Here is a 21,646-nt window from a genome sequence, read left to right as displayed (position 1 = left end):
CGGTAGATATTGTCAGAACTTTGAAACTTTTTTATCAAACAAAAATCCAGCTTTATTTTCATCGCACAACATCTACATTTGTGTTCTTCTCAACGTCCAGCAGCGACTGAAAATACTGATGATGTCATCAGCAAGCGACAAGCTGAAAGGGTAGTAAAACGAGAACAGAATAAAAACAAGGCCTGCGGGTTCAAAGAATTGTAGTTAAATAATAATAACATGTTGTGGTCATTAAGTGGGTTTGTCGCCCGTGTGTGCGTTTATGGAGTTGATGTGTTGCAGCAGTCGGTCGCAGTGTTGACAAGTGCGATGTTTCTCCCTCACGGCTTCCACTTCTTTCTTAAGAATATCTGGAAGGACCGAGCTGCCAGCTTTCAGCACTTCTGCAAACAAACAATAACAATACGCATTTTATTACTCTTATTCATTATTGTATGCGCTTGTCTTTTGGCTTGTCATATCAAACCGAAACTTTATTTATATAGCAGCTTTCATACATTAAAATGTAATTCAAAAGTGCTGAGTGATTAAAACATCAATAGTGCAATAAAAAGAGAGGTTGATATTATTATTATTATTTAAACAAAATAGTTGTGCGTATTCGTCCACACCGAGCACTTGGTCTTGCATGGAGCTGTCAGGGTCGTCCAAGTGCAGGAGGAGCTGCTGGAAAAGGAACTGCAGGTGCGAGGTGCACAGTTGCACGTTGTAGTTGCCACCCAAACTGGACAACCACAGGCTGAGAGCCTGAAGGGCCTCGCGACGCACGTCCTCGCTGTTGTCATCCAGACGCTTCACCAGCTCTGCGTCGGGAAAGCACAGGTGGCAAGTACTTGATTACAAGTACAGATACTCGTATAAAAGTAAAAGTACTCATTCTGTATAAGGATACAAAATTCTAAACTTATATATATATATATATATATACACACACACACACACAGTGCTACCTCAGAGTTTGAACATAATTCGTTCTTGCAAAGTGTTCAAAGTCCAAATTGTTCAACCTCCGAAACATTTTTCCCCATAGGAAATCATGTAAATGTAATTAATCCGTTCCTAAGCTCCAAAAACAGAAAATTCCCATTTTAATTTCTATTTATGTTTTTTTTTTTTTACATTACAGTACAGTACAGTATTTAAACAATAAAAAATACCTTACCTTTTTTGTTGTGGTGTGATGGCATCAGTGGATGATAAATGCTATGTTAATGCTAGCTTTAATTCAGTGCTGAGTTTGTGTATTTTACATTGGTCATATTGTTAGACTACTAAGCGGTCCTTGCGTGCGTTGTTTAACGTCAGCACGTTGTTGAACAGCTAATGGGGGTCCTCGTGCCAATATTTATAGAATTAGTGACAGTAGTTACAACTGCGCGATAATCTCTTTCCACTGTGGTTCATAGCACTGTATGTTTTTCTTTGCTGCCACTGGCACTGTTGTCTTTCTTTGGGCTCATGTCGAAAAAAATTGTTGTGAAAAAATCAAAATGCACTCGCGAGTATGGAGCACCTCCGGGAGTATTCACGATCTGACTGGAAATGATCAGTGCATCGTCTCAACTACCGCAACTTGAGCTTTCAGCATTGTTTGGCTTTGCTCGGCTTCACTCGCCTACCCGTTTACAAGGTACGTTCGGCTTAGCTTACTTTGATTGGGTGTTCAAACTCCGTGGCATTTTTTTACTCCGATTTTTGGGTTAAAGTCCAATCTGTACGAGTTCCGAGACGTTTGAACTCCGAGGTTCCACTGTATATATGTTCTGTTTCACGTTTCTGTTCGTCATTCAGCTTTTGCACTTATATTTAGCTTGTGCAAAACAACATGAACTTTTTGAGGTCCGTCCAAAACAATCTAGCTGAACATACTGTAAAGTTATTTTAAACAGTCACTCACGAGGAACCCAACATAACATTGCCAAAAACATGTCATCTTGATTAGACTCGGGAGATTCTTCTTCTCCAGACTCTTAGTGAGGTGGATTTCCACATTTTATGGTAAATAGCGCCAGCGACTGTGCAGGAGGGGCATAACAATTAGTAGGCGTCTGATTGCTAAAAAATATGTATGGAGGAGAAGCAGGGGCACGGTGCCACCCCAGCCTCCCCTCTCGCTCCGCCAGTGCTCTCCACGCTTTGCTTTCTAGCCACACGCACATCCCAAATAATGAATATAAGAGTGGCGATAGTGTGCATGCTGATGTTGTTTGAACGTACCAGGGTAGATCTTGTTGAGGGATTCTTCGCGCAGACTGGATGCCACCAGTTTGAGGATGGTGGACAGCGTGCGACAGGCCAACAGTCGGCTCATCGGGGAGTCCTCGTCCAGGGACGACAACACCTGAGGTGACAGCTTCTCCTCCATACACAGTAGCTGAAAACCACACAACATTTAGCAATTCTGAGAAATATAAAGTACATTCGGAATCTATTAGGGTTAGGGCCATTGTTTACTACAAAAAGGCCTGGATCTTTATTAGAGATAAGGCGTTTATTAGAGGGCAGACCTTTATTTGGAAAAATATTTTTTTTTTTGAATGAATACTTAATTGTATATTTACTCACTTGTAAAGAGTGATGTGTGATTATTGGAAGTAAGGCTTTGTTTTCAGTGAGAAAAGTCTTATTTGAAGAATTGACTTCTCATTGTAATATACTCAACTGTAGAATACTAGTTGTTTATTAAATATCCATCCATTCATCCATCCATCCACTACCGCTTATCCGGGGTTGTGTTGCGGGGGCAGCAGCGTTGGAATGTTTATTAAATAGGAGGCCTTTATTTGTAAAGTACTGTTTTATATATGTACATATTTGATGATATTTTTGAAAGTATTAATTAGAGAGGAGAACAAATATTGTAATTTGTTTTCTTCAATTTATATAAATAATGTTAATGCAGTGTTTTTAGGAGGTAATGTGTTTATTAAAGTAGATGCCTATTTGTACGAAATACTTTTTTGTAATTGACATTTTTATTTGTTTTAGGGTTTTTTTTTGCAAAGGGGACCAGGCAGTTTTCTAATCTAGGTAACATGTTTTTTGTTTCTTTGTTTTTAATATGAGGCTCATTGGCGGGAAAAAAAAGAAAGATTTGATAACATTCTATTGTTGCACTCATCTGCAGAGAGTACAAATATTTATTAGTGGTAAGGCATTAGTTAGATAGGAGGCCTTTACTTGTACTTAAAATCTTTACATAAACAAATAGCACTTTTTTAAACTGCAGATAAGGCTAGGAGGTGCTAATGGGAGGCAAGGTGCTTATTAAAGAGAGGCCCATTTGTACAAATGACTTTTTATATTTTGTTGATATGTCTTTTATTTAAGTGCAGAAAGTGCCAGAGGGTTAATAATAGGTAAAACTTTAAATTGATATGAGGCCTTTATTTGCACAAATGACAACATTATTTTTAGGAATAAGGCCTTTATTAGAATAGAGAGCATTTTCTACTTTTATATTAGATATATTACCTCAACTAAGTAAATTATTACATTTCAGTTTGAACATGTAGTGATAGACCGTCGGCCTTTCTTGACAATTTTTACTTAAAATGAACTCCCAAGAATGACCCCCTTGATGTACAATAGTTGATACTGTAGCTTGAGGGAAAGCCAAGAGAAGTTGGCAAGAAAAAAAAGGGACGCTGCATGACCTCAGCGAGCGCAAGAAGGCACCGAAGCTGTTAATTGTTCTCACAGGAAGAAACTATATGAAAGGAGCGCCTTAACACCCGCGTGGTCCATCCAGCTGTCTGCCCGAGACGTGTGAATGGGACGGGGCGTGTGAGGCACTTTGGTCACGCCGCACGCGTGAGGGCAGCCAGATGATGTATGCGTGTGTATGCGTGTACATCTGGGAAGTACTCACACTCGCACACTGAGTGGCCAAGAATCTCCCGCGAACAACCCTGGCTAAACTTAGATGACACTGTTTCTTAAAATGGTGACTTGAGATAAAGTTGAATTTGTTCTGTGACCATGCTGACATCGCACATGGATAATATGAGCACAAAATATGACTGTACCTAATGTATTGTCCTTCCTCGTTTTTATTCTATGTGGTTTATTGGTGGTTAATAAACCATCTTGATTACCACCACCAACTGATAATGCCCTTCCACTGTAAGCAAACTAAAGCAATAGCCTGTAATTAACTCTTTGACTGCCAAAAACGTTAAATAACGTTTAGTAAAATCCTATGGAGGAGTGCCAAAGACGTTAAAAGACGTTTTTTTTCAAAACAGAGGTGAAACTAACCATTTTCTATTGTTGATTACTGAAGAACGGAATAAGGTAGAAACAAACTTTTTTTTTCTGATGAAAGATAAGAGTCCAATCTTTCATTCGGTAGTATGTGTGTTTCCATAGTCCAAACACATAATTTTCTGTGGACCTTGAAAGATCAGTCAAAAATGCTTAAATCGGCTGGCACCCACGGCATCCCTTTTCTGAAAACGTCTGGCAGTCAAAGAGCTAAACCAAAAAACTCAAAACATCGTTCTCTGTATTTTTCCAGACGACAGTGACTGGACACATGCGCCGACAGGCAGGTGCAGGGACGAGAGCAGAACAAGCACTGCAGAACAGGGGCAGCGTTGTTCCCCAACAACAAAAAGGTATTTGAACCCGCTTGCCCCCCGTATGCACCTGCTGCCCACTCTATGACATAAGCGCTTAAAGATGGCGGCTGATTGGCGCATGAAGGAACCAATCACACGGCTCCTGGGAAAGAGTTTAAGACGCATTAAGTCTGTTTGGAATCATTCACTCATTTCTTACTCCATAATCACTATGCAGGGATTTATACATTGTCAGCGGACTATACTGAATGGTTAACGCATCAGTCAATAGTTTTGAAACACTTCTCAGGCACATCGGTAATTATGTCATTCTGGCACATAATTACAACGTACAGGACCAAAATCAGCGAGTGTGTACCTGTTGCGGCGTGATGCCACCTCCATGCAGCAGTGCCAGCAGACAGCTGAGGGCGGCGGTCCGCAGAGCAGCGGCAGTGCGGCCAGCTCGCCATACCAGGTTAGGAAGCAGCACGTCACCAAGGAACTTCTGAGACTCAGCTCGAAAAAGTCTGGAAGAAAGATTTGTTTTTGTTGCAGCTGTGTTGGAATTCAAGTATCTCATTTTAAAATCTGCCTTTTTTTTAACTCATTCACTGCCATTGACGACTATAGACGTCGAAAATTCATTTGAACTATTTCTTTTAGTTTCACCTCCCCCCCCCCGCCCACTTTTGTTAACAAGAGCATGAAAACCTAGGAAAAAATGTACTGTACATTTAGAACAGATATAAAATGTGTGATTAACTAGTGAAGTCATGTGATTAATTACAAATTTTATTTATTTATTTTTAAAAAGAAAAGAAAACATTATTAAAAAATTAGGGGTGTCAGACGATTTTTTTAAATTTAAATTATCGCATGACTTCAATAGTTAACTCACGATTAATCACAAATTTTATATCTGTTCTAAATGTACAATATTTTTTCTAGGTTCTCATACTCTTGTTAACAAAAGTGGAAAAAAACTAGTGAAACTAGTAAAAAAAAAGTTCAAATGAAATTTTGACGTCTCTAGCCGTCAATGGCAGTGAATGAGTTAACCACCTTATTTCTCAGACCGATTTACAAATCGAATGTAACATAGATTTAAGGAAAAATAGTACCCTAGCTCAAATGACCTTCTATGGGTTAGACAAAAATGTCCACATGACACAGCACTTTTGAAATCGAGCCGTAACAGAAGATCCAGCCTTGATTCACCTTTGCTTTTCACACCAGACCCAGAAATAGAACAGCTGTCATTCATTTCGTGTTAGTTAGGAGCAGATGCTAAAAGTTTTACTTCTTTCTGCCACCTTTCTTTTTTTTTTAAAGAATGAAATAAATAAATAATTTGTAAAATAAAAAAAATAACGATCAGCTCTGTTAGGCATGAATGAAATAAATGAAGTCAACCCAGCAGGTTTTTTTCCTTTGGAGGTATTCGAGATGATGCGGAGGTTGGACAGCATGGGAGTTCCGCAATTCCAAGACAAGAGTGAGACCTTTAAAAGCCGTTGTGTTATGTCAAATGAACTGATGGTGGAATATCGCCTCACAAGTGTGTGAAAGCACACACACTTGTGCCAAAATCCGCTGGGTTCCCCATAAAAGGCAAAAGAGAGGTAAATAGAGGACCTTCCATCATGATTCTCGTGTGATAATTTTGCAGGATTTCTGTATTAAAAAAAGGATCATTTCTTTCTTTGACTGGTAATTTTTTTGTAAACTATCTCGTGAATCAAGTAATTTTGTAGATGGGAAAGCGAGACGGTGGGTTAGCACAATGACTTTCCCACACTTGCTGTAGGAGAGACCATCTGGTAGTCCTGTTCTTCCCTTCTCCCTCCCTTTTCCATTCTGGCTCAGGCATTCCAAGATCCTCTCACACACTAGCAGAGTTCCCAAAGTCCTCCACTTCCAATCATTTCCGAGGGCCTGGCCGCCTGCTCATGTTTTGGCTCTACGGGTGATGTCACAACTCAATGACCACCATGCTTTGACATTGCACTGCCTGTAGGGGGAGACTGTGTGCCGTGAATGACATTTTTTACTCTGCATTTTTAAATCTGGTTTTCATCTTTCCAAACCAAAACGATTTATGACCATAATAAGTCTATCGCACCTTCTCATGTCAAAAAGTCTCTACTTAAGTTTGCTGATGTTTCAGGAACATTCTTTGCTCTGTTATTCCACAATTGGGAATGGGAGGACGACGTCACCTTTACTTTTCTCACTTCACGTGCATGAGGTCAAGTGATTTTGACTTGCCACCATCACTTTTCATTGTGCACCTTCTATTTAGGATTCCGTTTTAATCCACATAAAAACAACAGCTTTACGTGTGGATGAAAGACAAAACCTTTATTTTCCCTTGTGATGCAGCACAGTTGTCATGATGTCATTTTGGCCAGAGAACAAAGTGAAGAAAGATATCTCCATCACTACTATTATTGTCCTCTTGATGACATGAAGTATGTGTGTGAGCGCAGTGAGGGATTAATTATTCGACTAAAATGAAGGCCATAAAGCATGAATGGAAGGGAAAAGGATGACTTTTGTAACTCATAGCACAGCTATCGTTTAAATCCAAAGATTAAAGTAGTTTAAAGACATTCTGATGCCGAAATCAGTTAGATACAACTCACAAGGGACAGATGCGGGAACATGGAAAAAAGGGAACTTAAAATAAATGGAACTTGAAGTTGAACAGAAGTTTAATAGTTTGGATTTAAAGAGTAACAGTAAATGTCACATTTTTAGCTTTTTCTTTTGCTTACTTGTTTTTTTTGTTTTTTTGTTTGCAATGGACAGCATGATTTAATTAAAAATATGTAACTTTCTGTGCATCAATTAATTACACGTTTATATTTGAGTAAGCAGATGCTAATGAAAATAAAATTGGCTAGCATTAAAATGAAAAGAGCTTGACTGCTTCTTGTTCCATCTCCAGTTCATGTCCACTCAGCTACGTAGTTTCACTTTGTTATACTTTTACTTTACAGTGGTTAACTTTACTTGTTAGTTTGACGAATAACACGGCATGATTCATTAGGCCAAATACAACTGCACTTAAATAAAAGTTTAAGAAGATGTTTTGAAGACAAAATGCAATTGTGTTGGACTTAAGTGAAATATAGCTAAACTATAATTAGGTGATTTCTTCGCATACCACTAGAGGGAGCCTGGGTACACCTTGAGAATCACTGACCTAAACAATAGATAAAATATATTTCAACAGGTTCATGTGTCGCATCGAACCTATATGTTAACAAGTGGAAAGGCCCGCTAATCTTAGCAGCGCTTTTTGGCCTCAGCCTTAAGAGTTACTGACATGTCTCCAAAACAACTCCATGAGCGCGTTTTGTCTTTTTGATTGATGGCGGCAGCCGCCCCGATATCTGGAACCCTGCGATGGCCTCAGGCATTCCCTCAGATTAGCGGGATTGAAGGCCGCGCAGTTGAGGGAGCTCGGCGGGACACTGAAGGGTCCAAAGGGGATGAACCCATAAACGGAAGCCCCTCTTGTGGGTGCCACGCAAGGCAAAGTCATGGTACTATACAGCTGCCGAGGGATTGTGACAACATGTGGCTTTTCTCAGGAAGGGATAAGACTGATGGTGTTTCGACTCCACACATCCCAAACAAGCTTATTATGTGCTTATCCTGACCTAATGGAAATATGCTGTTGTATTTGCATTTGTGTCTAATTCGGGCTGGTGGGTGGAGTGTTAGTTTGCGGTTTGATGTGAGGTGAAGCCTAAAAATATAGGGCGCACTCATGAAAAACAACAGTGGGCGTTCATAAGGCTGGAAGAGGCCATTTAGGAATTTGACAACAAATGTTCAGCAACATTTTGAATCAAGTGAAGTCGTTATGAAGGAGGGCTGGCTGGCTCCAAATGAACGCCAGTAATCCACCAATGTGATGAAGGCATGGATTACTGTATCAAAGTACTGTTGTGTGAGAAAAGGCTTTACCTGAGATGACAGATTAGAGCCTGCCCTCATCCCAAGTTTCTCTTACTCCATCCGTGTGTTTATGTGTGTGTGTGTGTTGCCTAACCCCTGGGAGTCCAGCGTGTTGCCTCCGTCCAACAGCAATTTAGCGAGCATGGTGAAGACGTTCATCCTCATCTCCTGGTCTCTGTGTGGTTGGAGGCAGTTGTGCAGCAGGGGCATCAACTGGCTCACAAACCCTCCGATAACCGGACCTAGAACACACAGACACACAGACACGTCATGTTTCCACACACACATTGTTGTGTGGAACAAACGACACATTGTCCCTGTGTTTTAAAAAAAAGTGTCCTCGTTTTCATGAGCGACAAGGCCTGCACACTCATGGAGTAGAGCATTGACTGAAGATCATTGAGACATCAGACGATGACACATGGGACCCCCAAGGAAATGAGACTTAAAGGTCATTGTGTCTGTCACACAGCGTTTCCAATCAAGTGTCTATTACAGGAAAAGGGAGACTCTCCCAATGCCCACACACACGCCATGTTTACGGAGCTATTTTTACCCCCATGTGTGAGTAATGCTCGATAAGCGTCCGTTCCCTGTTCGGTGTCTGTGGCACAGACGCGAGAGGAGACAGCGGATGTCCTGAGTGTGGCACGAGAGGAGATTTGCCAGACGTGTGAATCGAGAGGGTGTGTACCAGCAGGTTACACAGGAGGAAAGACACGCACGTACAAACAAGATGGTCATCGCCCTCATTTCCAAGCAGAGTGGCACGGTTTCCTACTGAAAACAGTTACTCTCAAAAGTTGTGACGAGTAAATACATTGTCAACTCGAAGGTCACACGTGATTCCAGGATGCTGGTCAACATCTGACATGTTTGGCATAGGAAAGAATTTTGCTCATAGAAAATAGTAGAAATGGAATTAGAAATAGGCAGCACGGTGGCTGACTGGTTAGCACGTCCGCCTCCCAGTGCTGAGGAAGTGAGATCGAGTCCAGGCTTCGGCCTACCTGGGTGGAGTTTGCATGTTCTCCCCGTGCTTGCGTGGGTTTTCACCGGGTACTCCGGTTTCCTCCCACATTCCAAAGACATGCATGGTAGGTTAATTGAACACTCCAAATTGTCCATAGGTGTGATTGTGAGTATGGTTGTTTGTCTCTGTGTGCCCTGTGATTGGCTGGCAACCAGTTCAGGGTGTACCCTGCCTACTGCCTGAAGCCAGCTGGGATAGGCTCCAGCACCCCCGCGACCCTTGTGAGGAAAAGCGGTCAAGAAAATGGATGGATGGATGGAATTAGAAATAAATAAATAAATAAATGCCACCCAGCTGCACATATTGTGTATACCAAAAACCACCACTGGTCATCGAGCATGGGTAAAAAATAGCTAAAAATTGTTAATATGGACGAAGAAATACAATAAATGTTGGATGGGGAGTGCTTTTTTTATTTTTATTTTTTAGCTAATTGTGACGTTAGCCATATTTTAATGAGCAGCCATAACAAAGATGAGTGTATTTCTTTCCTATACATTTCCATTTCTGGTTTCGTCTCCACCCCCCTCACACACACACACACACAATTTTTTTTAAAGCAAATACAGAACGCAACATTAGATGCTCACCAAGCTTAAAGGATCTTTGTGCAGTTAGTCACTTTTTACTCGCGACTGGCACCGCTGGCCCAAAGTGTAACTGCAGCATCAGTGTCAGGCTCATTCACGGGTACGCGTGCGCGTATGTGCACGATCTTAAAGCGACAGCCACAATTGAATAACGAAAATATGACTTCAAATGAGGTAAGAAAACCCCCGCCCCTCCCCTCCCCAAAGAAACTGTGGTGTGTGAGAGTCCGCACACTCTACTATAAAGGGAAAATAAAAGCTGATAGGTGCAGTCAGAGTAAAACAGTCAGGACTCCTCGTACTCATTTGGGCATTGGTGACGCATGCATGATGTAGAAAAATCTTTGATATTACCTTTTTAAACGGCACAATGCACCTCCGTCTTGTCGGATAAAAAAGAATGCTATCATAATTGACAGATGAATTTTTGCTAGTTAAGGAGTCAATTTTCATTTTACTTGAATCTAGAGGTTCCACTCTTTGTGCAACATATCTTTACTGTACAGCTGCTGCATTCCAATAGCCAAAGTGCTATGGTTAGATATGGTACAAACTGCTGTCTGTTGATTGGTTGGCAGAGAGTGGTCACATCCATGCGGTTTATATTTTGTTTTTTGTTCTTTTGTGTTGAAATGTCGTTACTGTGGTGTGATGTCATGTGTTTACATTGCTGATGTAACGTTATCACCTAAACGCCCCTTGGTGGAAACACATGCCACTTGACCACTCCAAACTGAAACTGTGTTGTACTTCTTGATGGAAACATTCATATCATTAGGGCCAGAGCATGACTTGTGGTCTCTTGAATTTTTTGGGGTGTTGTTATTGGAAGGCGAAGTACAAATGAATTGCCATTTTGAGAGCATTCCCATCCATGCTCAACACCTCACCAATTTTTGCAGGTGTTTTCATTTAACAATATGAAATTTGGTAGACATGGTCGTTATGTGTAGATCCACAATAAAGTCTTAAGAACCCATGATTGAAAAGATTCAGGAGGTCAGCCATATTGGTTCGAAGTGGCCTATTAGGTGATTCTTGCCAATTGGCAGAGGTTTTTGTCAGGTTGCTACCAAATTTGAACCATGTACATAAGACAAATGGGCGATGCTGAATAAGGACAAAACTGATTTTTTTGTGCACAAAACACTAATAGCTATACCCATAAGATCATACCTAGCATGTTTACAATGAAGGCCAGTCCATCCCTACTCACAGTTTTATTAACAGTTTACATCATTGACCAATGCGTCCTGTCCAAAGGTGAAATAAAACATTTACTGAGAAGCGATCAGTGTCATGCCAGCTGAGCAAACATGAAGGACATAAGAAGCCCTTATTTCCGATAAACACAGATGATCGCTGGAAGAGCTGATGAGCAAGCAAAAGATCCAAGTCTGAGTCCAGCCTATTGTTTAACAGACTTCCCCCCCACTCATAATGTGCACATCAAACACAAGGTCCACACATTCGCAAAGACATCCCGGCAATGAATCCCGGAGGGCTTATGAGCAAATGAGCGCCAATGAAAACGAGGCATAGACACATTAGGCCTTCAAAGTTTCCTTGATCCACAGAGGAAGGTCAAGAACGGGCGGCGGTCGGGTCGTTTGATGTTCTGACCTGTGCGGGGATCACAAAGCGAATGGACCGGTTAAGTGTGAGTGTGTGTGTCTGTTTGCGTGGAGGATTAGGGGGCACCCAACTGCCTGCTCAATTAGAAAGGAAAGGGGGGAGATGCAGATGAAAGTGTGGCACAAGAAGGTGCTGATGACGGAGGATTAGATGGCATAGAGAGAGCTCAAGCGAAGGTCTTGGCACCTCAGAAGAGGTCACTGCTATTTAACAGACAAACACACACACTGAGAGACACTGACAAGCAGGATTGAGGGAGAGACACGGATTTGTAAAAGTCAACAAGCCAACTAGTGCTAATGACAGCCTTCCGTTGTTCTGTCTGTTGTTCTGTTTTCAAGCTGGGGTCCCCAAAACATAGCTTGGGGGTTCACAAAATAATTTGCAATAAATTATTATGTGTAGTCATTTTCAAAAAGTGCATACCTACATATGGGGACAAAAACAAGAACAAGAAAAACAACATAGTAAGCAAACCCCCGCTTTTCACGGTGGATAGGGACTGAGCCTCATGAGTTCCCTCCCAAAAACAGATTTGCTATTGAGTATAGATGCCACAAGATGGCGGCAAAGCACTTACAATGAGAGGATCATAAAACATCAACACTATGCTTATAATTAGGCTTTGCATGATCAGGATTTTTTTGGGGTGAACATCGTCAGAGATCAACGAGTAAAAAAAAAAAAAAAGATAACCGATGATCAGAAGATGGAGCAATCAGTTTAAAAAAAATTATATTTACTTTATAGTTGACCATTGCTATTCGCAGTGGATGAGGACAGGCCGGGCCCACGAATAGCGAAGAAGCACACGTCTAATTGACACCAATTGAAATGCATGGAACAATTTACAATTCTTGAAAAAACGCTGATAAACATTAAATATAACATGTAATTTCTCATTTCGCGGAGCCGATCAATGACATAATCGATCGATGGACAAAAGAAGACATCACAGCCGATCACTGATATTGCATATTTGCATAAAATGCAAATTATCGGCCGAATCCCGATCCAGCCAATCAGATCCGTGCAAAGTCTACGTCTAATGTTTCTAGAATGCACACGACCCTGAACACAAATAAAGTATTCAACACAAATAAGCTGGCTTCACATGAGATTCATCAATAGTATTAGCTAACATACTAGCCTAAAAAAAACAACCTAGCACAAAATGACGTGGCATCACACATATTTGTACTAGCAATTCAGACAACCTGTATCATGTGATTCCACACTTTTACATTTTACAGAAAATCATAAATCTCAGGGAATACAGGCAAATTGTAAAAGCAAAGTAGACTACATGGGTTATTTTTAGCTGCATTGGGAGAGAAGCAGAAGCATACTTTCAGTTTCACTTTGAACTGCATGATTTGCATTGAAGAAAGGAAGGCCAATAAGACAGGACATCTCAAAACGCAACATGTAAATTAGCACCATGTCTTTGCTCTACGTTCAGCATGATTGACTCTGACTGATTACCACTACGCTCATTCATAGTCATACATAAAACAATAAGAAACTAATGTCTGTTTCTGAGCTGGAATAAAATTTGCCCATTCAATGTTATGAAGAAAAGGCGAAAGAAGCGTCAAAAGATACTGAGTGTGCGTTTGCAAACTAGCTCCTCTGTGTTCGCGGCCATGTTGTTAGTGGAAGTAGTGCACATCACCTAATGTCTGGTATTAAAAAAGTTATAAACTTTGTGCACTCAACATGCGCATATAACACAGTAAACAACTACTGTGTATGTAAGAAAAGGAATGCAGTTTTGAAAATCTGCTCTGCTGCTTTGACAGCTGCTGGGTCTTGATGCGCTGCCCTCATGATGGATCATGTGTGAACAGCTAAATGTTTCAAACGTGATGTAAGGGGGGCTTGTGTCTAAACCTGCTCGGGAAAGTGCCATGAAGTAATGCTTATTAAAACATTAACCAGATGATGCGTTTTCTCCTGCGTGCTTCTGGAATGTTCCGATCAACAGGTGGCTGTTCGCCCATCAGGTTATGTTGTCTCACCTGACTGCACCACTATGATGTGCATTTGGAGTCGGTGTGGGGAATAACTGGACCAGGTGCTCACGGAGGCAGACAGCCAGTCCAGCAGCTGGGCCATGTGTTGCCTGTAGAGCTTCGTCACTGAGCCGAGGCCCTGGACCTCGCATAAGATCTGGACACTCTCCAGGGCCTGAGGGACACACATGAAAGGACGGAAGAGAATAAAGTGACCTCAGAACAGTCAAGTTGCAACTTGAGCATTGAATCATATTTGGGGGGGCAGCGAATGCGATTTTTCTAACTTAAAAGTTCCCATGGGTGCTGCAAATACTTGCTTAAATTTTGCTTTAACTGATACCATCTTTTCTAAAATAAACAGTAACTTCTTGTTTTCCTTTCATTTGTTGTAAATACATTTCTATTTCATCACATGACATACAGTCAATCCCCAAACAGTCTGGTGCAGTGTCCAGTTAAACAAATAAATGCTTCGCTTTCGATAGAGGACACCTACGAAAAACTCTTAAAGAGCGGGAGACACTGAATACCTATGATTACTTTTGTTGCATAAGCCATACTTCCAAGCAGTACAGCCTTCTGATTGGGTAGCCTTTGAAAATTAACACCTCCCCTCAAAAAGGTGGCAAAAAAAATAATCAGTGGTTCCACTAAGTAGTTGTAACTACTTTTAAAGGTTACCATAGTATGAAAATGCACATTAGTGGGGTTTTCTATCTATAATATGCATCCCCGGCCTGTCTACAATCCAACCAGGTATGAAAAAAGTCCATCCGCAACTTCTTTAGCTATTTCCTCCTTTCTAAAATGTGTGCTTCAAACGGGCAGATTAAACTTCCGTGACTTAGTGACGTCAAAAAGCCACGGAAGTGCACTCGACCCAGCCCCCTCGGGTTAGTGGCACCACCTCTGGTAAAGGTTTGTCACACCAACTGAAATTCGAGAAGCTGCGCCTTTCTTTTTCTCCCCCTTCTCGCAAATGCTCCGTGGAGAGGGGAAACAATGATCAGGAAAAAGTGGTTGCTTCCTTCGTCCCAAGTCTCTGAGAAGACAGTGGATTATTTTTATTTTTGAAGGACGTGTACCAACATCATTTCTCAAAGGACTGTTTTGATAGTGAAAGCCTGTTCAGAGCTGGATTAGCAACACATTTAAACATAATGGTCACAGTGTGACACGACTGCAAACGGGAAAGATGTAAGTTTTGTACAATTTTTTATTTAGCCTTCCTTCCTATCCTTTCTAATAAGAGATGTGCACCTTCTACCATATTACTGGTGTATTTTTAGTGCCTAAAGTGGGAGCTACATTTGTTGTGTGGAGGTTGTTTGGTTACAAGAGGTCAGATATGATGATGATAATTACTTCTACTATAGGCACATTTTACTAAGTGGTAGGGTTTTCTACAGTAATTGTGCAAATCCCTTGCTAATGCTAATCATTTGCTAACATGCTAGGTAACATGAGACAATTAGACGAAGTGCAATTTCTGCAGAAATTGCATGGAAATGATGAAAGCTGAACGCTAACAGCTGAATGCTAATAGATGAGTGCTAAGCTGAATGCTTATGAAGTAAATTGAAAAACAAATTATGTGAAAATTACAATGTATTAATTGTAGTTGAAAGATAAATGAATAAAAAGAACACTTGAACCCAAGAGGTGTGAATTTTTGAAGCAGGTTGAAATTTATATGGAAAAGTGTTATCTGAAAGTACAGACGCTCCCCTACTTACGAACATTCGAGTTACGAACAACGGTACATACGAACATGTCTGCGCGTACAGTATGTCGAAAAATGTTCGGAAAGAGATGCTGTAAGTTAAGATTTTGTATGCGCGCCTTTTTCCGAGTAGTGCTTCTTTCCGCCGCTAATACCGACGCTTGGCGCTGTGAGAGCTCACCCAGCATTGGAGGCTCAGCAACGTGTCGAGGAGGAAGAGGAAGAAACGCCTATCCCCATGAAGGAGGAAGTAACTTTTAAAGCCCATTCCAGCGACGACGAAGACCCTCTCATGATATAAAATCCTCCTCTTCCTCCATCATCTCCTTAAGCATCGAGTACATCTTCCAAAAGTAAGTTAAACTTCATTTTATTTATCTTATTACGTACATGTACATACTGTGTGTGTGTCTCTCTCTCTCTCTAACATACGTAGTACAGTACAGCACTGTACGTATTCTCTCCATTTTATTAAATGTTTTTTTCAGTACAAACCAATACAGGTTACTTATACAAGCCTTAAACATACTTATATAAACCTTCAATATACTTATATAGGCTTTAAACATAAATTATAATACAAAATATAGCAGTGAAGCAACTTACGAACGAATTCACCTTACGAACGATCGTCCGGAACGTAACTCGTTCGTAAGTTGGGGAGCGTCTGGAACGAATGATGTACAATGGAAAAATGCAAATAAATAAATAAATAAAAATGTAATCACTCAATAGCGCCACCTAGGCATGCAGTACCCTCCATTCATTTAGATGGAAAAGTGGAACTATGATAGTCAGTTGGTATACATGTATACCCCTTAGCATAATTGCCATGGATATATTTGTAATGTACAGTCGGAGGTGGGATTGGAACCCACCACCTCCTGATTCCTGGACAAGGAAATTTACCTACTGCGTCACCAAGCATTATCAGACAGCTGGTAATGATGAGAGGTTGTATGTATGGAAGTGGGCGTGGAAAGTGGGAATTAGAAAATATTCAATGTCAGTCCCATTGAAAATGAATGGGGAAAAAAGTTGATATTTAACATTAAATTGTGCGATTACTGTAAGTAATGTGGATTCAGATGATAAATACCCCGGAAGGTGTGAATTTTTTAAGCAAGTTGGAATTTCAATGGTGTAAATTAGAAGTATTATTTGGAAGTTGTTTCACAGCAAAAAATTGTGGAAAATAAAAATCACAGTAACATATACTAGGCATTCTAATCCCATTTTAAGTAACGATTCCCCAACAACAGAAATGCATAGTAGTGAAAATATGAAATGTGCCCCATCTGATGCTGGAAAATCATTCAAATTGATCTTAAAAGTGCTTATAATGCAACATGTGTAAGGTGTATTTTTTTTTTTTATCCCGAGAGGGGGGCGGATCTGTTACCGCGTCTGTTATAAGGCTCTCATGTGAGACCATGGGAAAAACAACACATCACACATGACAAGGTCTTACACATACAACAGCTCAATAACAAGAGGAAAAAAAACATGACACGGGATGTCACAAAAATCAAAAGGAAACCAACTTAAACACACGTCTGAAGTTGATCTTGGAGGAAATGGCAGGAAGGAGTACAAATAATTAAGTGTCTCTTCGGGGCAGCGGAAGGGACCTTTAAGGCATTTCATAAGTCCCGTCATCGTCCCTCGGGGACCAACAGGGACGGAGACCAAGTCAGACAACCTTAAGCTGTCCGCTGATGGGAAAACTATGCCCCTTTTCTGGGAAACAGCTTCTGCTTTTCCTCTGGGCCCACCAATGCTTTCCTATTATTCATAAGCTCACTGTCGCAGGCCTCTTCTTGACCACTCGCCATCCCCACACGCAGACTGATGTAAACACACGCTGTGGTGGATTATGTGCTGTCTAGTCAGCATACTCATCCTGCTCCCGGCTGACTGTTGACTCCATTTGTCACAGTTCCTGTCTGTCTGTGCATCTCATTAGAGCTGAGGTGTGCAAACATTTCTACTCTAGGGCCATTTTTTTTGTTTTTACAGATTGGTAAATCAGGTTATTTCTAGATGACATAAAAATATGTACATTAAATTCGTAAATTTTAATAATAAAGCAGTAATTGGTTCACGGTGGCACAGTGAGTGGTCAGCACATTCGCCTCAAAGTTCTGAGTTCAGGCCAGGGATCAAATCTGGGCTCAGACTGTGTGGATTGTGGAGTTTGCATGTTCATGGTTGCCTGTAGTTTTCTGCGAGTATTCCACTTTCCTTCTACATTCCAAATACATGCATATTAGGTTTATTGAAGAATCTAAATTGTCTTTATGTGTGAATGTGAGTGTGAAGGTTGTTTTTGTGCCATGTGATTGGCTGGTAACTAGTCCACAGTGTGCCCCGCCTCTTACAGTTTGTCCATGGTTAATTAATGCAGCTCGTTCTGGTGTGGGCAACTACGCCACCAGGTGGCAGTAAAATATAATCATGTAGACAAGCAAGGAAGATCAGATCAATTACCGTAAGCGACTCAATAATCCGCAATAAGTAATATTCCGGCAGTATATTCCAGTGAGTATTGTGATATTGTCTCTATACATGTGTTGCTGCACCATTTGTGTTCAGCCATTTGTTACAAAACAGCCGTATAGTGTAGATTGTATTTGCCCATCTGAAGGCAAAGTTGGTGGTGGTAGTTTTAAATGAACAACATGCCCTTAATTTAGTTGCATGATCGGATCGCAAACGGGAGAGGCTTTAAGTTTCTTTTTTTTGAAGATTTGTCATTTCTCAAAATGTTCAGGCAAGTCCAAGCACTTTTTTAAAATTATCCTACTGATGGCTCATATCTTGAAAAACTTGTAAGCCATGTCTCCTGTATCTCAAGGCACTACTGAATCAGAAAAAAAAGCTTAATTTTGACATACAATAGATTAATTAACCATATAATTAATAAGATAAATTACATTTGAATTTAGCACTGATTTAGCAATTTGTTGCATTGCTTAATCTATGCAACAAATATTAAAAAACCTTTGATAATAATGTGCATGTTCTGTGGGCCGAATTCAAAAATGAAAAATGGAGAGGGTGGTATGTAGCCCACGGGTGCAAATTTGCCCACCCCCGCTCTTGCATGACGGTGACGCACACCTGTTAAGACATCTGTTATTTTTCTCTCTCGCTATTTCTCCGCCTTTCACCCAGGACTGGATTTAAAAGTTCCATTCCAAAAGGTGCAATTTAAGCGCCCCTTGGCTAAGTGGGTAATTACACCGTTTGTCATGCCCACTTTGAAGCTGGGCATTCCTCAAATAGCTGCCTTGCATCATAAAAGGTCCTTTCGAATAAACCCGAAGTGAATTTTTTTACCTTCTGGCTGACGTGAGGCTCCATGGAGATGCTCTGGACGGTGACCAGCACCTGCAGCAGCTGCAAGCTGACCAGGTGGCAGTCGGAATCGCACTGGCGCAGCAGTACATCCACGCAGGCCAACAACTGCTCCAAATACAGAACCTGGAAAAATGCAAAAGGAGGTAGAGAAGGAGGTGAAGCAGTACAACATAGAAAGGAGCTGGCCGTCCATCCATCTCCACGTCACGCCAGAACAGAAAGTATTAAAGAACGCTCATGTTATGTCTCTATGTTATCACTGGAGAGCGCTGCCTTTTACTCCCCGGGGGCCGTCATTAGGGCTAAATGGTGCTGACTGTGTGCCGATGGGTACACTCATACTTGTACACACTTGTTGACCTTAGAAATTACAAGTGCAATCACTGGGAGGTGCGCGGCAAAGCTTGGCACGTGTCTACAGTGGGGGGGGGGGGGAGAAGTTAAAGTAGTGTGTGTTGAACAGTATGGATGAGCACCATGACAAGCTTGTAACCTCACTCGTGTATTTAGCTTTTTTGTGTGTGTTCTTTTTAATGATGTCACTTGGTCATCAGCTACCAAATATTTTTTAGAATCAATTATTCCATCAATTAAGCAGATTGTTGTTAAACAACAAAATATGAATTTGAGGTGCACGTATTATACTTGTCCACTTTCGAGTCGCCATACTGACATAATATTGGTACTTCGGCAATGTAATGTATTGTTATTATGCATGTAGCTTTTTAACATATGTAAATAATCAAATATATACATGGTCACTTTTTGGCATATTTTTTTGGCTATCACGGAGGGATTTGGAACGTAACTGTATACCACAAGAGGTACGAGGGCTCTCTCTAGTGATACGCGAATGGCTACCTAAGTACTATTCTACCTAAGTAAGACTGTCACATTTAATCTGTAAGGACTCTTTATTTGTAAACACTTATTTAACTTTTATATGCAACACAGGTGGTACTTAGTGGAAAAAGAAGTGTGAGAACTGAATTAACCAAATGTAGGAAGAAACCGCTAAATGAATGCAACACATGTAAATATTATTTTACAGGAGTTTTGCTAGGTGGGCCGAATTAAAGAAAGGAAAGCCCCTGTAAAAAAACTCATTGTGACACAAGAGTAGGCTGCAGTTAAGAGCATTGCAATGGCAATACATGTATTCTGTTTAATATCAACTCGTGTGCCTGGAAGTCATGCTTTCATCAATGATAGAAGAAGCATCATGGAATGTGTGGACTTGTACGCATTCAGACATGTATCTGATACTACCGGGTTAGAAAACAACCATTAGAAATGGCGCGAAGCTGGAAACAAAAAAAAACAAAAAGATCGATGGGGCTTAATAACTAGGATGACACCTGGAGGTGAGTGAGCTACACCTGGTTTCATTGGTCTGGACACGCTTGGCAGGGGCCACCGCTGGATGCAGCAATTACACAAACACACGACTCTGTACCGAGCCATGGATGCCTTTATGTTGAGCCCAACACCCAATGGCCACTCATGTTGCTACGGTGACAGGAAAATAAACAGCCTTGCGCTCACGTTCCCGCCTTCCACTTCTACCGTTAAGTGTCATTAAGGCGGGGGTGAGCAGTTTGTGGCTGTCACTCACGTCAATTGTTGGCATGAAGGAGATTTATGAATGTTTTGCATTATTCTGAGCTGTGATATTGAAATGAAACAGACACTCCCATTCCCCCAGCTGCCCTGCTCTTTTGCAGTAGCCACCAACAGGCGTGGCGGTTTGCCTAAAAATCACTCTGCACAGCCCCTTGCACTCACGTCACCACGGCAACACACAACAAAATGAGTCTCACCGGTGCAAGGGGGGTTTGTTAATCCTCGGTGGAGTACCCCCTTCAAAAAGGAAAACCATATGTGATTCATAAGCAAACACGACACAGCGTACCTTGCAACTCGCTCGCGTCTCTAACCACCGACTCGCCTTTCATTTACCCTCAAACCCTTAGCGCCATCTTCAACTGACCAATCTTGTTTTTACAAGCTGCCTTTTTTTCTCTTTCTCCAAACCTCTCGCGGGAATAAAGAAAAGAAAACAAGGCACATGAAAGAGTTGGCGAGGTCAAACCGTGCAGAAGCATCACATATCTGCTACCAAATTTTCAGCTTGTCCCCCCCGGACGTCCTGCCCCATTTTCCCGACCACAGTACACTTTGAAGACTATTTATATTTCATTTTTCAACAGTTCTACAGTATTTGGATTTCATTTGCTGCAAGGGTTCATATTTCTCCACGTCTCATTTTGAGTCAAGATAACTTAAAAATATCAGAATGGTGCAGAGCCTAATTATATACCTTCACAAATACCAAGCTCTATTCTGTCATTGGTGTGGAACCAAATGTTGATTGATTGCATCTTGAGGCAAAATGGAGTGCACAACTTTGTTTTAACCAGCAGAGGCACTGTTGGTCCAGTCTGCTTGTAAACTGCCAAAGGAATTCTATTAGCTAAGCTACATACATACAATTTATTGAATTATAGAGTGTTGATTTTCTCCACTGTTGCTCAAGGAAATTTAGCGAAACACCTTTTGCTGGAGGATAATATGCAGTTTTGTTTGCCTCACAGAATCTCAGTTCAAGCTTTCCTGCATGGAGTTTGCATGTACTCTCCGTGCAGATTTCATCATTTGGGATAGTGACCATACTGATATTTACAATCACATTATCTAGACTTAAATGTGTTAAATACAAGACTTTTTACCATCTTTTTTAAAGGCCACTC

The 21,646-nt window shown here is 41.0% G+C and overlaps 1 protein-coding gene across 1 annotated transcript in view; it reads right to left on the bottom strand.

Annotated features, from left to right (window-relative positions):
* Positions 1–27: 27 nt before the first annotated feature.
* The window catches only part of dnaaf5 (dynein axonemal assembly factor 5), a 34,087-nt gene continuing 12,468 nt past the window's right edge, over positions 28–21,646 (bottom strand). Inside the window, exons 7-13 of the mRNA XM_077555723.1 lie at positions 18,876–19,019; positions 13,814–13,982; positions 8,629–8,776; positions 4,942–5,092; positions 2,218–2,374; positions 612–803; positions 28–383 (exon numbers count right to left, since the gene is read on the bottom strand). Coding sequence (XP_077411849.1) covers positions 232–383; positions 612–803; positions 2,218–2,374; positions 4,942–5,092; positions 8,629–8,776; positions 13,814–13,982; positions 18,876–19,019 — 1,113 coding nt within the window. The 3' untranslated portion in view covers positions 28–231. The remainder of the gene's footprint in view (positions 384–611; positions 804–2,217; positions 2,375–4,941; positions 5,093–8,628; positions 8,777–13,813; positions 13,983–18,875; positions 19,020–21,646) is intronic.

This window comes from Vanacampus margaritifer, chromosome 2, assembly GCF_051991255.1.
Source record: "Vanacampus margaritifer isolate UIUO_Vmar chromosome 2, RoL_Vmar_1.0, whole genome shotgun sequence".
NCBI lineage: Eukaryota > Metazoa > Chordata > Actinopteri > Syngnathiformes > Syngnathidae > Vanacampus > Vanacampus margaritifer.
Note: the sequence above shows the minus strand (reverse complement) of the source record. Positions and strands in the feature narration are given on the sequence as shown.